This window comes from Piliocolobus tephrosceles, chromosome 10 (assembly GCF_002776525.5).
Source record: "Piliocolobus tephrosceles isolate RC106 chromosome 10, ASM277652v3, whole genome shotgun sequence".
NCBI classification, from domain to species: domain Eukaryota; kingdom Metazoa; phylum Chordata; class Mammalia; order Primates; family Cercopithecidae; genus Piliocolobus; species Piliocolobus tephrosceles.
This window is the reverse complement of record NC_045443.1, coordinates 52,983,285-52,997,688: the sequence shown is the minus strand read 5'-3', so window position 1 is coordinate 52,997,688 and position 14,404 is coordinate 52,983,285. Positions and strand designations below refer to the sequence as shown.

The 14,404-nt window shown below is 49.4% G+C and overlaps 1 protein-coding gene across 4 annotated transcripts in view; it reads right to left on the bottom strand.

The window, feature by feature from the left end:
- Nucleotides 1-14,404, bottom strand: part of DGKA (diacylglycerol kinase alpha) — a 24,001-nt gene extending 9,597 nt beyond the window's left edge. For 2 of the 4 annotated variants that reach the window (XM_031936316.1, XM_023210833.1), the window contains exons 1-17: nt 14,034-14,404; nt 8,818-8,962; nt 8,331-8,404; nt 7,878-8,013; nt 7,371-7,445; nt 6,865-6,914; nt 6,436-6,510; nt 6,120-6,239; nt 5,896-6,010; nt 5,264-5,352; nt 5,007-5,126; nt 4,721-4,819; nt 4,464-4,547; nt 4,117-4,190; nt 3,858-3,932; nt 3,362-3,447; nt 3,182-3,271 (exon numbers count right to left, since the gene is read on the bottom strand). In XM_031936316.1, coding sequence (XP_031792176.1) covers nt 3,182-3,271; nt 3,362-3,447; nt 3,858-3,932; nt 4,117-4,190; nt 4,464-4,547; nt 4,721-4,819; nt 5,007-5,126; nt 5,264-5,352; nt 5,896-6,010; nt 6,120-6,239; nt 6,436-6,510; nt 6,865-6,914; nt 7,371-7,445; nt 7,878-8,013; nt 8,331-8,404; nt 8,818-8,881 — 1,426 coding nt within the window. In that variant the 5' untranslated portion in view covers nt 8,882-8,962; nt 14,034-14,404. Of the gene's footprint in view, nt 1-3,181; nt 3,272-3,361; nt 3,448-3,857; nt 3,933-4,116; nt 4,191-4,463; nt 4,548-4,720; nt 4,820-5,006; nt 5,127-5,263; nt 5,353-5,895; nt 6,011-6,119; nt 6,240-6,435; nt 6,511-6,864; nt 6,915-7,370; nt 7,446-7,877; nt 8,014-8,330; nt 8,405-8,817; nt 8,963-13,123; nt 13,957-14,033 lie in introns of those variants that run through there. The other 2 variants (XM_023210834.1, XM_023210835.1) reach the window with 2 other exon arrangements.

The following is a 14,404-nucleotide window of genomic DNA, read 5'->3' as shown; positions in this document are numbered from 1 at the left end:
ATAAATGAATAAATAAATGCCACCCCCATCTGCTGAGTCCACAAACCTAGGAAATGTCCTAGACTTGTCTCTACCTCCTCCTCCACAACCTGTCAGTTATCTAGAGCTGTGGCTTCTACCTCATTAACTCCATTGCTGCTGCCTTGGCTTCTGTGTTCGTCATCTCTTGTCTGGACTACTGCAAAACAGGTAATTTCCTATTCTGTCTCCTTCCTACAATCCATCTTCCACAGAGCTCCCATAGTGATACTCCTTTCAATCCCCTCTCTTCAAACCTCATGATTTTTTCAGCGTCAACATGTTTTCCTTTTTATTTTTAAATTTAAAGTCTCACACTGTTGCCCAGGCTGGAGTGCAGTGGTGCAATCATGGCTCACTACAGCCTTGATCTTTTCAGCTGAAGCAATCCTCCCGCCTCAGCCTCAGCTGGGACTATAGGCATGCACCACCATGCCTGGCTATTTATTTGTGTGTTTGCTTATTTTTAGAGATGAGTTCTCACTGTGTCACTCAGGATTGAGTGCAGTGGCCCAATCATAGCTCATTGCAGCCTGAAACTCCTGGGCTCATGGAATCCTCCGGTTTCTACCTCTTGAGTTGTTGGGACTACAGGCATGTGTCACTATGCCCAGTTAATTTTTTAAAAAATATTTTATAGAGGCCGGGCGCCGTGGCTCAAGCCTGTAATCCCAGCACTTTGGGAGGCTGAGGCGGGCGGATCACGAGGTCAGGAGATGGAGACCATCCTGGCTAACACGGTGAAACCCCGTCTCTACTAAAAAAATACAAAAAAAAAAAAAAACTAACCGGGCGAGGTGGCGGGCGCCTGTAGTCCCAGCCACTCAGGAGGCTGAGGCAGGAGAATGGCGTGAACCCGGGAGGCGGAGCTTGCAGTGAGCCAAGATCGCGTCACTGCACTCCAGCCTGAGCGACAGAGCAAGACTCCATCTCAAAAAATAAATTAATTAATTAAAAAAAAATATTTTGTAGAGACTTGGTCTCACTTTGTTGTCCAAGCTGGTCTCCAGCTCCTGGCTTAAAGTGATCTTCTGATCTCGGCCTCCCAAAGTGTTGGGATTACAGGAAGGAACCACCGTGCCCAGCCCAACATACATTTTCATTAGTGCTATATTTATATCCTTATTGTCCTGATTCAGGTTGAGTTACCAGAAAACTGCAATGTTTTCTGCTAACTTGTTTGCTTGGTTATGCTAACTTGATTCTTGTTTGCAGAATACAGGGAAGACATAAAATACGTAATTTCAAAATATCTAATATTATAAATGAAAAAGTCAGATATTGAGGATCTGAAAATTGGTCAAAGAATTGGTTATATGTCTACATATAAAACTTAAATTATAATAAGCACTCAGAGATATTTCTTCCTAATTTTTCTTTTAGTTACATCTTTTACTTGACATCGAGTTCTCCCTGACTGCTGCTTGTTAGATTGGGTTAAAAAAAAAAGAAAAGAAAAAAAAGAGTTCGCCCATAGTGCAAGGATTGCACACTCAAATACCTGAGTGGCATGAATGGTAAAGTAGGTTGGGCGTGGTGGCTCACACCTGTAATGCCAACACTTTGGGAGGCCTAGGTGGGCGGATCACTTGAGGTCAGGAGTTCGAGACCAGCCTGGCCAACATGGTGAACCCTCGTCTCTACTAAAAATACAAAAATTAGCCTGGCATGATGGCGCACACCTGTAATCCCAGCTACTCGGGAGGCCGAGACAGGAGAATCACTTGAACCTGGGAGGCAGAGGTTGCAGTGAGCTGAGGTGGCACCACTGCACTCCAGCCTGGGCAACAGAGCGAGACTCCATCTCAAGAAAAAAAAAGAAAAAAAGAAAAAGAAAGGTAAAGTGAATAAGGGACTAGCAGGGAGCCAACGGGATTGTGATAAACTGAAGAATACATGTCCCACTTAGAAATAATCAAGTACAAAGAAATCGAAAACACTGCAAGGCAACCAATACAAAACAACACAAAATAATTACTGTGGGCTGTCAGTTTGCAATCTCTGGCAGGATAAAATTAAAAACTCCCCGGCACAGTATTCATAACCCTTCATAATCTGGACTCTGCTCAACTAGTCTTCCCTTTCCACGTTTTCCACCTTGCACCCTATGTCCCAATCATGATGAATGACTTACAGTTCCCCCAATGCACCACTATGTTGTTTGGTGGCTCCTCTGGCCTTACACTACTTCCTCCATCTAGAATGCCTTCCACTGCCCTTAGCAGATCTCTATTCCCTAAGATCTCCAGCAAGATCTTAGAGCTGGACTCTGAACCCAATAACCTCAACTCCAAGATTCCTCAAACACAATCTGCCCTACATTGACCTCTTTATCTACCAATGCTATCCCTCAAACTCTTTCTGTTTGAAAGGCATAAGAGATTAGAAATGGGAGAGCAGTTAGGAGACTATTGCAATACTCAGAAAAAAGTCATAGTGAATTAATTAATGACTACCTGGTTAATTGTTTGAATGAGTGAAGGAGACATGACCAAGCTCCCTGCTAGCTCCATCAATCAGTATCTGGCTTAGCTGATACAACCTTCCTTATTCCCACATTGTTCCCCACCCCCATATTCCTTGATTCTCTGAGCCATAAGAGTTGGTTGGGAGAAACATAAAAATATTTACAGGAGCCGGGCGCGGTGGCTCAAGCCTGTAATCCCAGCACTTTGGGAGGCCGAGATGGGCGGATCACAAGGTCAGGAGATCGAGACTATCCTGGCTAACACGGTGAAACCCCGTCTCTACTAAAAAATACAAAAAACTAGCCAGGCGAGGTGGCGGGTGCCTGTAGTCCCAGCTACTCGGGAGGCTGAGGCAGGAGAATGGCGTAAACCCGGAAGGCGGAGCTTGCAGTGAGCTGAGATCCAGCCACTGCGCTCCAGCCTGGGCAACAGAGCAAGACTCCGTCTCAAAAAAAAAAAAAAAAATTTACAGGAAAGGGGACTATCACCCTTGACCCTTCTAGGTTCAGATTGTGGTCCCTGCTTCTTCCAAAGCTGTCTTCTTTTTGGACATTCCACTTTTGTAACCACCTGTCTGTGCTCCTCTTCTTCCCCAATCCTCTTTCTATACCAGATGCCTAGTTTCTTCTCCAAGTGCCTTTCCCATCCTACACAACTCCCCACATCCTACAGCAAAACAATTTCTAACCACTTACCTCCTCCCCATCTTAGGCATCGAGCCAGATCATTTCCAGTACCCAGGGGCAACACAGCAACAGGAGGCAAAACCGGCAAGTTAGCTTTGTCTGCGGAGGCAGGTGAAGAGAAGGATGGGGTGAGTTAGCTCTGCAAGATTATGACCCCAATCTCTTCCTAGAGCCCCTCCCTGCACTGACCAATGGTCTCTAGAATCCAGCCTACTGTGCCGTCTCCACCACACACCAAAATCCGGCCATCAGGAACATCCTTGAACAATCGGAGCCTGAGACAAAGGGGAGAGAGAAGATGAAGAAGGATAACAGGACTGAGGTTACCCAACTCCTGGGCAGGCACATTGCTTCTTGTCTCTCATTCCTTAGGACTCTCCTCCTTTTTGTCAAAAGACTTGAGTTTCTATGAAGGTCAGAGAAAAGAACAATGGGGAAAGTTATAGCCACTCCTCAGTGGTTAGGGAAAAATTGGTATCTTCATTCTTGGAGAGTACAAAGATGGGCCAGAGAGCTCAGAGGATGGGATACCCAGTGACCCCAGGGAAGGAAACATTCCGAATTCTGGCCTCTTGGGGATCTCTAGCCCTCCTCTCCCAACTGCACTCTTTCCTGCACTCTCCTAACATATACAGATACACAGACCAACGAAAACACCGTGATACAGCCCCTGACCTGTGCTCACCCTATCTCAGGACCATCCTTCAGGAGGTTAAACACCTGTCGAGGGTTTAATATATACTGGAACTTCCAGAGCACCCTGTGTGTGGGAAAAAGAAAAGCTCATGGCAGGCGCGGGGGTAGGGGGTGATCTTCTGAACCTCAGTCTCTTGATGTGTTCCTCAAGGTATGCACCTCTAGACACACACATCCCCCTCCACCTTCCAAGTGCTGCAGGCAGGCCCTCCCTCTCATCTTAGAAGGCCCAATATATCTCTCCTCACCTCTGGCCCTGCTTCCCGCCACTCTTAGGATTGACAAAGACAAGAAGTGGGTGAGTGTTAGGAACAGGGTCAATCTGCATTGGGGGAAGAAAGTAAGGATAAAGAAAGCAGGATTTTGTCAGAGTTAAGGTGGGCCCTGGAGACAGGGGCAGAGGGCTGGCATTCCACCAAGATATTTTCCCCCTCCCTCCTGTTTCCCTCCCCTTCCCTCCCCCACCATGGTGGAGTTTCTGGAGAGTGAGAGCATCAACCGCCCCCCACCAGGCACTCCCTCTTCATTCCCACCCATGAGGGATCCACTGAAAAATCGGCCCCCATCATGAAGCCCCAGACTCTTAGCCCTGTACCCGCAGAGCCTCAGAGGTGCTCAAATTTAAATCATCCATGGTCTTCTGGCTTGTTTTGCTATTTTTACGATCCGGTCCAGAGGCCTGGGAGGGGAAGAAAGCAGAGGGAAGGAAAGCTGTATTGTGCACGAATCCCTAAATAGAGGGGTCTGACTTGAATCCTTAAAGTATGAGCTCTGTATTCTAAATGCCACTCAGTGAGTGTGGGAAATCGGGGAGCACTCCTGTCCCCTCCTCGCTGCTGCGGAGGGTCTCACCAGGACACTAGGATAGATGGAAGATGGAGGCAGGATGTGATCTCGGAGCAGCCCACAGTCACACTCATGGCCCACCGCTTGCAGGCAGTCATCGTGGATCTGAAAGACGAGGTGGGCACAGAGAGATCACGAAGGGAACCCTGCCTCCTCTCAACCTGACAGTCTGGGCTGGAAAGAGCCCCTGGGGCAACTGTGGCTGTAAGGGAGGTGTGGCTGGGAGGCCGGTGGAGAGGGCAGCTCTGCGGGGCCCTAAGACGCAGCCAGGAGGGATGGCTCCCAAACTGACCTCTAGGTGGCACCATACACAATGCAGCCCGGTTAGACTGTGGTAGATCCGGATCCTTTTCTGACAGCGGTCGCAGCGTCCGGACTCACAGCCTCCTCGCACCCACACATGTGATTGGACCTTGGGGAGAAAGGCAGTCCCTTGTCTGGGAGGGTCTGAGCAGGACCTAGGGGAGGGAGGAGCTGAGGGCAGCAATGGGCCAAGGGCCAGGGCCAGGATGGAGGTGATGTTGGGAGCAGGGGCTTGAGGTCACTCACACCAATGTCCTTCCGAGACTTGGCATAGGTGCTGACTTCACAAGGCAGGGCTTTCATGGCACACTGGTCGTGAACAGTGTACTTACAGACTGAGGGAGAAGGAAGAAGTTGGGAGGCTTAGCTGAGCCCCTCCCCCTATTTCCTTCTTACCTGGGGGTGAGGCAAGATCAGATATGTGATCCCTTGCTTCAGGGTGTACCAGAATAAAAGTTTGGGGTGAAGTGCCCGCCTCCAAAAGCCATGCCTTTTCCTTACTCTTCCTCCTAAAAGATCAGCTGCTACCCCACGCCATCCATGTGCCAGGCAGGAACTGAGCTGGATGATGCTTGGGAGGCTCAGGTCTAACAGCAATAGTAATCATAATAGATATTTTTTTTTATTGCATGTTATAGTATGTGCATGCACCATCTGAAGCACTTTTCTTGCACTAACTTTTTTAATGCTCACAATTACCTCATTTTCAGTTGCGGAAACTAAGGCTTAAAGAAGTGATGTGGCTTTCCCAAGGTCACATAACTAGTCAGTGGCAGAGCCCAGGATTCAAACCTAGGTCTTTCTAAGTTCAGACAGCCAAGCTTCCACAGATAGCTACACTGACCCGCTTCCCCTACCTCCCAGGTCCCATTACTCACGGTTACAGCTCAGCCCCTGTTTGCCAAGACCAATGCTTGACTCGCACAGATTGCAGTAAACTGGCCTGGGGAACCTCTTAGGCCTCCACATGTGCTGTCCATCGTCCTTCAGAGTCTAGGAAGGCACAGTAGATGCTAGGGAGTGTCAAAGCCCTTACAGGGCCAATCCTGGCAAGCATAACCCAAAGCTGTCTTACTCATCCTCCAAAGTCTCTCCTACTCACCATCTCCAGACCCAGCAGCACTAGCAGTGGCACGGTGGTGGCCCCAGCCCGGACCCACTCAGCTTGAGAGACAGAGCCACTACCATCATAGTCAATCTCTTTCATCATCTCCTGAAGGATCTGAGCACAGAGTGGAAAGGGACTTTCAGTGTGAGTGGGTCTTCAGACCCTACACCTCTCCACTGCCTCTTAGGATACCCAGCCCTGCCATCCTAGCCAAGGGAACCAGGTTGCCTGTCAGAGATGAGGTAAGGCAGATGCAGGACTCATCAGGGAAGAAGATACAAGAAGGGACAAGAAGGAAGAGCTGCCTTACCGGCCTCAGCTCAGACACATCCCAATCCAGGTATTCAGCCACTCGCATCATCTGTAGGATAATTTTGTCCACTTCCTGGAGCAAAAAAGGCAAGAGCCACAGCCATATCCCCCTTACTACCACCATCCAAATTCTTTTCCAGAAATCAGTGTTCTGGGGTTCCACCCCAGATTCACACCTCTCATTCTCAGGTACGTCTGCCAAGTAAATAAATGTGTTTGTATGCTTGTAAGGCAGACCCAATTCATGTCTCCAACATTCTCTTTGAGGGGTCAAGAGCTTGGGACTTACTTTCAAATTTAGTCCTACAGGACTCAACCTCTCCCCCCATCCTCTTCTGTTTCTTAAGACCCTGGAACAGTAGGGGCAGGAGGGTGCAGACAAATGAACACATATTCCCTTGCCCAGCATACAGGGTCCCCAACTCACTGAGCTGTCCAGGATCCCATTTCTGTCCGTATCGTACAGCTTGAAGGTGACTGTGGGGTGTTTTAGGGGGGCCAGAGTCAGTTTGTGAGAGATACTCAAAGAATTCATACCAGAATATGGGGGAAACAAAGAGACAGGGAGAGAGCTTTTGGGTGAGAAGCCTAGAGCCTGGGATGGGACTGAGAAAGAGACAAAAAGGAGGGGAAAACAAGCTTGGATTCCCCCTCAGTGAATGTGTCAGGGGAGACAATACACAATCCATATCCCAAGGACATCCTGGGCCGCCTACATGGGAATGTACAAGACATGGGAACTGGGGTGACTATGGTGAAGGGTATTAGTATAAATAGTCTGGGAGAACAGAGGAAATGGGCTCATTCTCTGGCCCCACCTTTGTCTAGACCTGTCAGCCTTTAGGAATCCTGAAGGAATAAGGGAAAGGAGGCTGGGAAACACCTCACTCTCCCTTCACTGCCCTACCACCTCACTCCAGAAGGGCAACTCACATTCTAACTTGTCTTCTGGCCGACCACCCTCCAGAAGGGAAAAGTAGCAGGAAACATCATTGAGACACACCACATCTGGTTACAAAAAAGCAGATCAGAAGTCAGGGCTCCCTCCACTTTGGCTCATGTTTTATCCTTTGTCTGTTCCACCTCTTCCTTTAAAAAAAAAAAAAATTTACTAATTTTTTTAAGAGACAGGGTCTCGCTCTGTCACTGAGGCTGGAGTGCAGTGGCATTATTACTGCTCACTGCACTTTGAACTCCTGGCCTCAAACAATCCTCCCACCTCAGCCTCCCAAAGTGCTGGGACTACAGGTGTGAGCCACTGCCCTCAGCTTACCTCTCCCCTTTACCTTTCCTCCCTTTAGCTCCTAGACCAGCCTGACTATTCTCCACTAATTTCCCCCAACCTGCACAACATGTGACTCAAGTTAATTCTCATCCCCAAATCCGTAAGTCTGATTTTTCTTCCAGAGGCTCAGCCCAGTCCTACCTGCTTGACCATACCTTTTGTCACATTTGCCTCATTTAAGCAGTGATCAGTCTTAAAGGATTGAAACAGTGCCAGGCTTAGGTGTCTGGGAACATTATCCACTTCCAGATAGATTTTCAGGAATTGCTGGAATCCCTCGTACCCAATGGCCTATAATGAGAGTGAGCATTATCCTGGGGAGTCTGCAAGGTCGGAGCTGGGGCTGAAGAATTGGGAGTAGTGGGGACAGGGATAATAAGTGCAGAGCTGAGAAGCATCTGAGGCAGGAGTATGGTTTCTTTGATTAAGTCCTGAGTTAATAGAATCTCCTGTTTTGTCCTAAAGCAATAGTCAGAGTGACAATGGACACTAGGGTATCTCTAGAGGGGATAGTGAGGGACAGGTCCAGAATAATTCCTGGAAATTGGGGATCAAAAACAAAGATGGGAAGAGTTGATCAAGGAGAGGATTTCTCTGCTGCCACTCACATCTCCTTGGACATATTTGGCCATCTCACCATCCTCGAAGAGCTTTAGGACATCACTGACCTTTTTGGTGGAGTCTAGGGTGTGGAGAGAGTAAGAGAACAGCATTATTAGTTCAGCTGAGTTCTCCTGCCAGAGAAATCCAGCAGGAAAAAAGATTCAAATAACATGAAGAAATTCCAAGAAGAAACAAAGAAATACAGAGGAAAAAATATTTCAGATCCTCCAAAACAGTACCACTCTTTACTCCTCTTCTCTGAGAGCTGGTGCAAGCAGTCCAGGTACAGCGAAGGTGGGTAGAGAGCCGAGACCTTGTGCATCTCCCCATCTCCTGCTCCTCCCGCTCCTCCCGCTCCCAGTCATGAGCACATCTAAGCAGCACACTGCTCAAAGCCACTAAGGAAGCTGGGGGGCAGGAGGTGCAATGAGGGGGAGGAGGGATTCTCTGGGACAGGGTCTCCAGAACTGAAGGTCTGACAGGAAGACTCACATTCCATGTATTTTTGCAGCTGGGCAAAATCACTGGGGCTTATTAGGCCCCTCTCCTTGGCCATCTGTCTGTTTTTCTCAAGGATGGCCAGAAAGGCAGCTTCGTAGTAGTACTTGCGTTGCTTGGACCTCTTCAGAGGGTAGGCCTGGGGAAAGGTGACAGACTGTACAGTGGGAAGAGCCAGCTGTCTGGGTGTCTTTTCTTCTGTCTGTTCCATTCTGTCTCTACTCCCACTATTATTTTTGTTCTTTCCTTCTCTCCTAGTCCCTCCCTAAATATCTTCCTTTCCCTGTGTCCCTCTTCCCTGTGCCTCTACCCTCCCTGACAGTATCTGTCCTCTGTCTCTGTTTCTCTGACTCATCTCTGTCTCTCCATTTCTGGATCCTTCTCCCTCTCCCCCAACCTATCTTGATTCATCTGACTACCCTCACCTTCCCAACCGCACCCGGCTTTCTCAGTCTATATATGTTTCTGTGGGTGTGTCCCTTGTCTGTTTCTGCGTTTCCTCCCGCCATCGTCAATCTCTGCAGACTCTCCCCAGCCTGCGCTCTTTCCCATCTCGGGTCCTCAGCAGTTCCCTCCCTCTGGGTGACTCTTACTGCCTTAGCGCGTCTTCCTGGCCATGACCCCATTTTGTTCCGCCTCTGGCCCGGGACCCCAGCTCCGCTCAGCCACCCACTCCCCGAGCCACCCACGCCCCGCAACGACCTCTAGCGCTTCTGACGCGCGACATAGAACCAGCTCTGGCAAGGTCCCTAGACCCGGCCCCGCCTAGACTGAGTTCGGCGGAGCTCCACTAGGGAAGGATGGGGACCTAGGCGCGGGGTAGGGAAGAGGCAGGGGAAGAGACTCTGGGTACCCACAGAGTCTCTTCCTCAGAAGAGGGTTCTGGGATACTGACATCCTAGAGAAAGGACTCACCCATCTGGCAGTTTTCAGTGACTATAGTCCAACTTCTGCTGCCAACACATCTAGTGTTTCCCAGTCCCTGGACGGTGGAGCCAAGTGCTAGTGTCTCGGCTACTGGGAACTTCCTTCCACTCCGCTAGGTCAGCAGTACTTAGGGAGCCCCAAGTTTTGGCTACTGGACCCAGGGACCAAGGTGCAGTGAGCGACTTGCCTTGATTCGATAATGATAATAATATATCTTACGTGAATATAATACAGTACGGTTTTGGAACAGAACTAGGATCGGTCGTATCTGGGTCTCATTCTTAGCTCTGATACCACTGTGTGACTTGGAGAAGTTATATCTGTGAAATGGGGAGAATGAGAACCCATTTTTCACAGTTGTGTGGTTTAAGTAAAGCAATATATGAAAAGTGGCTTGTATAATGCCTGACATTTAGGAGGCCTACAAAAAATGCTAGTTATTATTGTATTAACAATTAGAATCAAATCCTGAGACATAGGAAACTATTGGCATAACCATTCTACAGATGAGGAAACTGGAGCTCAGAGAAGCTTGGATTTCCTAAGGCAGTTGATAGATGGAAAATCCAAGGCTCCAGCCCAAGGCCATGTGGTAGTGCCTCTGCTTGTTACTCTGCCCTCCTCTTGTTCCACTGTCTCCTCACAGCGGGCCCTCTGGTGTCACTGCACTCCTTTCTGTTCCTCAGGCATGCCAAGCTCTCCCCTGCTCAGAGCGATGAGACTTACTGTTCTGTTTGTGGGACACCCTTCCCAGTTTGTAGTGGGTGCTCAATATTGGTTGTACAAGTGATTGTGTAAAGCTGGGGATTCATAATTTGGGGCTATTAATCCAAATATGGTTACATGGGAATGGGATGCCAGAGTGTCCACCTGACAGTCAGAGGAAAGGAGATAATTTGTAGTACATAGAATAGGTGCTAAATAAATATTTGTTAAATGAATGAATGAATGATCCTGAAAAGCACTCATTGACTACCCCATCAAACACCCTGACCTCCACCTACTAACTTAGGGCTTGTTGGGTTAGGGAAGCAGTTTGGGAGTTCAAGAACAGCCAAGCCCCTTTCCTTTCTGATAGTGCAAGAACCTTCTCTGCAGCCTCTACCCTTGGGACATCTCTGCTGCCTACTTTTATGCAGCACACCATTCCTGTTCCAGCAGCTCTCTGGGAATACTCAGAAGAAGGTTCTGGGATACTGACATCCTAGAGAAAGGACTCTACCCATCTGGCACTTTTCAATGACTGTAGTCCAACTTCTGCTGCCAACAGATCTAATGAATACTAATAGTCTTATGGCTAATGGGGCCTCTATAGCTTAATTGGCCTCTCTGATTACTTCTGGGAATTCTAAGATGACTCTAAAGTTCTAGGAAATGGAATCTGAGGGAGAAAGTGACAGGGAGGGAGCAAACAAGTTACAGTGCAAAGGAGAGAGGAAAGGCTTCTTCTCTGCCTCTCTTTTTACAGTGATCTAACCCTTTCTTGCTCCTTTCTAGCTCCGCAGTTCTTAAACCTGGAGAAGTAGTATAGAGTAGAAGTTAAGAGAATGGACTTGCAAATTGGACAGGCAAGGATCAGAAGCCTAACTCTTTGAGAGGTCATTTCATCTCCCTGAGCCTCAGTTTTCTCGTCAGTAAGGTGGGCACCTACAGAAATCAGTCACAATGTGGGCATTAAATAAGATGATATATGCAATGTACTTAGCAAACAGCATGGCACAGAATAGGAACTCAATGATCATCAGCTATTATCATTCCTACACAAGGGTAGTACCTAGAGAAACATTTCTGGAGATTAGGAAAAATGATGTCTTTGAATCAGGAAGGCATAAATTTCAGGGACTTCCAGCATCAGTGAAGCCCAGTTGTACATCTTACCCCTTGTTATTAATATATCTGTCAGGTGCAAACATGTAGTATCAGGATCGTGAACTTTGCCTCTGGGAGGATGATAAGGTAGCTAGAACTAGACTCTCAGCGTTCAAGGACACCACTGGGCTGGAATCTTCAACATGAGTGCTCCTGGGATCTTTTCAGTGGTTCTCTTGACCTCTCTTACTGAAAATTTAGCTATCCCTGGAGCTGAAGGGCAGCAAACTGTGGGATCCTGTGGACTCAAAGACCTGGAACAAGTCCATTTTCTTCCTCCAGGTCCATCCCAACCCTGAGGCTATAACCTGGGCTAGTCTAGGCAAACGCCAGGGCTGGGAGGGTGGGGTCTGCTGCCAGCCTGCTAGCTATTTGTGACTCACCCTTCCCTTCCCTCCTCTGGTTTCCCTGCCCGTCCCTACCCACTTGGGGTGAGAAAGGAAGAAGTTGACTTGGAGGCAGAGAATCTTAGAACATCCACAGAGCTGAGAGTCACCAACCCTTGTATTTTACAGAGGAGGAAATTAAGGCATAGAGAGAGAATTACTCTCTTAAGGGCACAGACTCTAGACACCCATCCTTAGTACATTCCACTAAATCTTAGAGCTCATGGGTCTCTGGATCTAATTTTAAATATCAAATACTAAAATTTTAACCAAGAGATAAATATTATTTCCAAAGCCTGTGTTAATATTTAAAGTTTCCTTTTTTCACTTAAGCATTCATTGCTCACATTCCAAGTCCTTTAAGTCGACCATTACTCAGGAAATAGCTATGTCCCCAGAATATTGAGGTTGCCCCAGGGGGCAGGAGCTCCGAATTTGAGGGCCCAAGATTGATTACCTGGACTTCTGAATTCCTTAATCATATCATAGACTGTATCCTCCTCCTCTCCTGGACCGCTGCTCCTAGTAGGTAGCCCCCAGGAGGGAATCATTTGCTTGAAGCCTCAAAACTTATTAAGCCTCCACAAACACTGACGACTGCAGTGCTGCCTGGCTGAGGGGGTTGTGTGTGTGTGTGTGCGCGCGCGCGCGCGTGTGTGTGTGTGTGTGTGTGTGTAGAGGGTGTCATTGCGTAGCACAGGAGGAAGTTACGATACTGGCATGGTTGGGGGATGTGGGCTTGTCTGTGCTGAGGCTGAAGAGATGCCCAATAATATATTTGCCTTTCTTCCTCAGGAAGGCTTATTTCTCCTATCTAAAGGTGAAAAGTGAGATTCAGACTCAGGTATTTTCAGAAACTTCCCAGTGACAGGTGGGGAGAGGTTGGGGGTGGGAAGTTGGGGACCTGGAGGCCAAACAAGAACCCTTCTCCACCCGTGCGGCACTGTGGAGGTTCCGAAAAGGACTTCCCTCAGAGTCGGGTCCCAGGAACCAGGCTTCACCATCCCTCCGAATGAGCTGGAGGGATGGAGGGGAAGGCCTGGGAGACGTTACCCACTGGGTTCTGGCCCAGCCCTCCCGCTGCACCCCCGCGTCCCAGCGCAGACCCTTCTCGATACCCGCTCCAGCTGTCACGCTTCCTCCTTCCCGACCCAGCAGCACGAACGCAGCCCGTGGGTCCTGGCCTTCCCTACCCCTGTCCTGTTCCAACGGGGGAGGGCGGGGCGCTGGGGGGCTCGCGGAGTCTCTACCTTGCTTGGGAGGGCTCGCGGTCGCAGCCGAATCGCCGGCGCTGGAGCTGGAGCCCAAGCTGGGCTGGAGGGGACGGGCCAGGCAGACGCGGCCGCAGCGGGGCCGCCCTGTTCCTGACGACACAGCTGCCCGCCCCCCACCCCAGCCTGCCCGCCACGCCCGCGCCCGGCTCCCCCAACTCTGGGAACTTCGAAGTTGGAGAGGCCCGTTTCTAGGTTTCCAGTTCACCATAACCTGCTCCACCCTCCCTTGAGTATGTCCCGGGCTTTGGACACATTTTCTCCATTTGTTGCGCTCCTCATCTTCTTCCCGCGCCGGCGGCAGCTCTGCTTCTATTTTCTCTTTCTAATCACTCACAGCCTCTCCCTTCACCCCAAACCTGGGAGGCCAAGATACCGGGCGGGCCCCTAACAGAACAGCTCGGCAGTTGGGCACCCAACCAACCTCTCACTCTCTTCTGATTGCTGCCATCCTGAACTTCCCTGTCCAACTCCCTTCCATCCACCACTGACTTCACACTCAGGAGATCCCAGGGGGACAAGGCCAGAGTCCCAGACTCCACAACCTGACCAAACACCTCCCTCCCGCCCCGGGCTCCACCCTGCTTGAGACAATCTGCCCACCTTCTCCACATCCCTCTCCTCCCTTTTAGACTTATTTTCTCCAGTCTAAGGACACCTCCTGTCAAGACTCATGTCCTCTCCTTAATTCTAGGGTGGAGGTTTGCACTCTGGTCTGTGTCCACCCTTTCTCCACACCCTCATCCTCCCACTTTACCTGCTGGCCTTGGCAGGTAGCACAGAAGGCCCTGGCCAAAAGTAGGGAGTCAAAGGTCCTTTCAGCTTCTCCTGCCTGGAGTCTCTTCTAGAGTCATTAAGGCTCTTGGGGTCGCATGGCTGGTGGTGAAGGTGGTACAGCAAGGGAGACAGATGGAGGCCTAGGGACTTACTGGCAGGAACTGGAGACCCAGGCATCCTGCTTACTGGCCCCGCCCTAACCCCTGTCTAACTCCCTCCTACCTTTCATTGAAAATGGGGCAGAGTAACAAAGCCTTAAGTTCCTGGAATCTCCTTCTTACACCTGGGGGTGGGAAGAAGGGGGAGGGGAGACCTCTGACTAGAAGGGTATATGCATGTGTGGGTATTGTG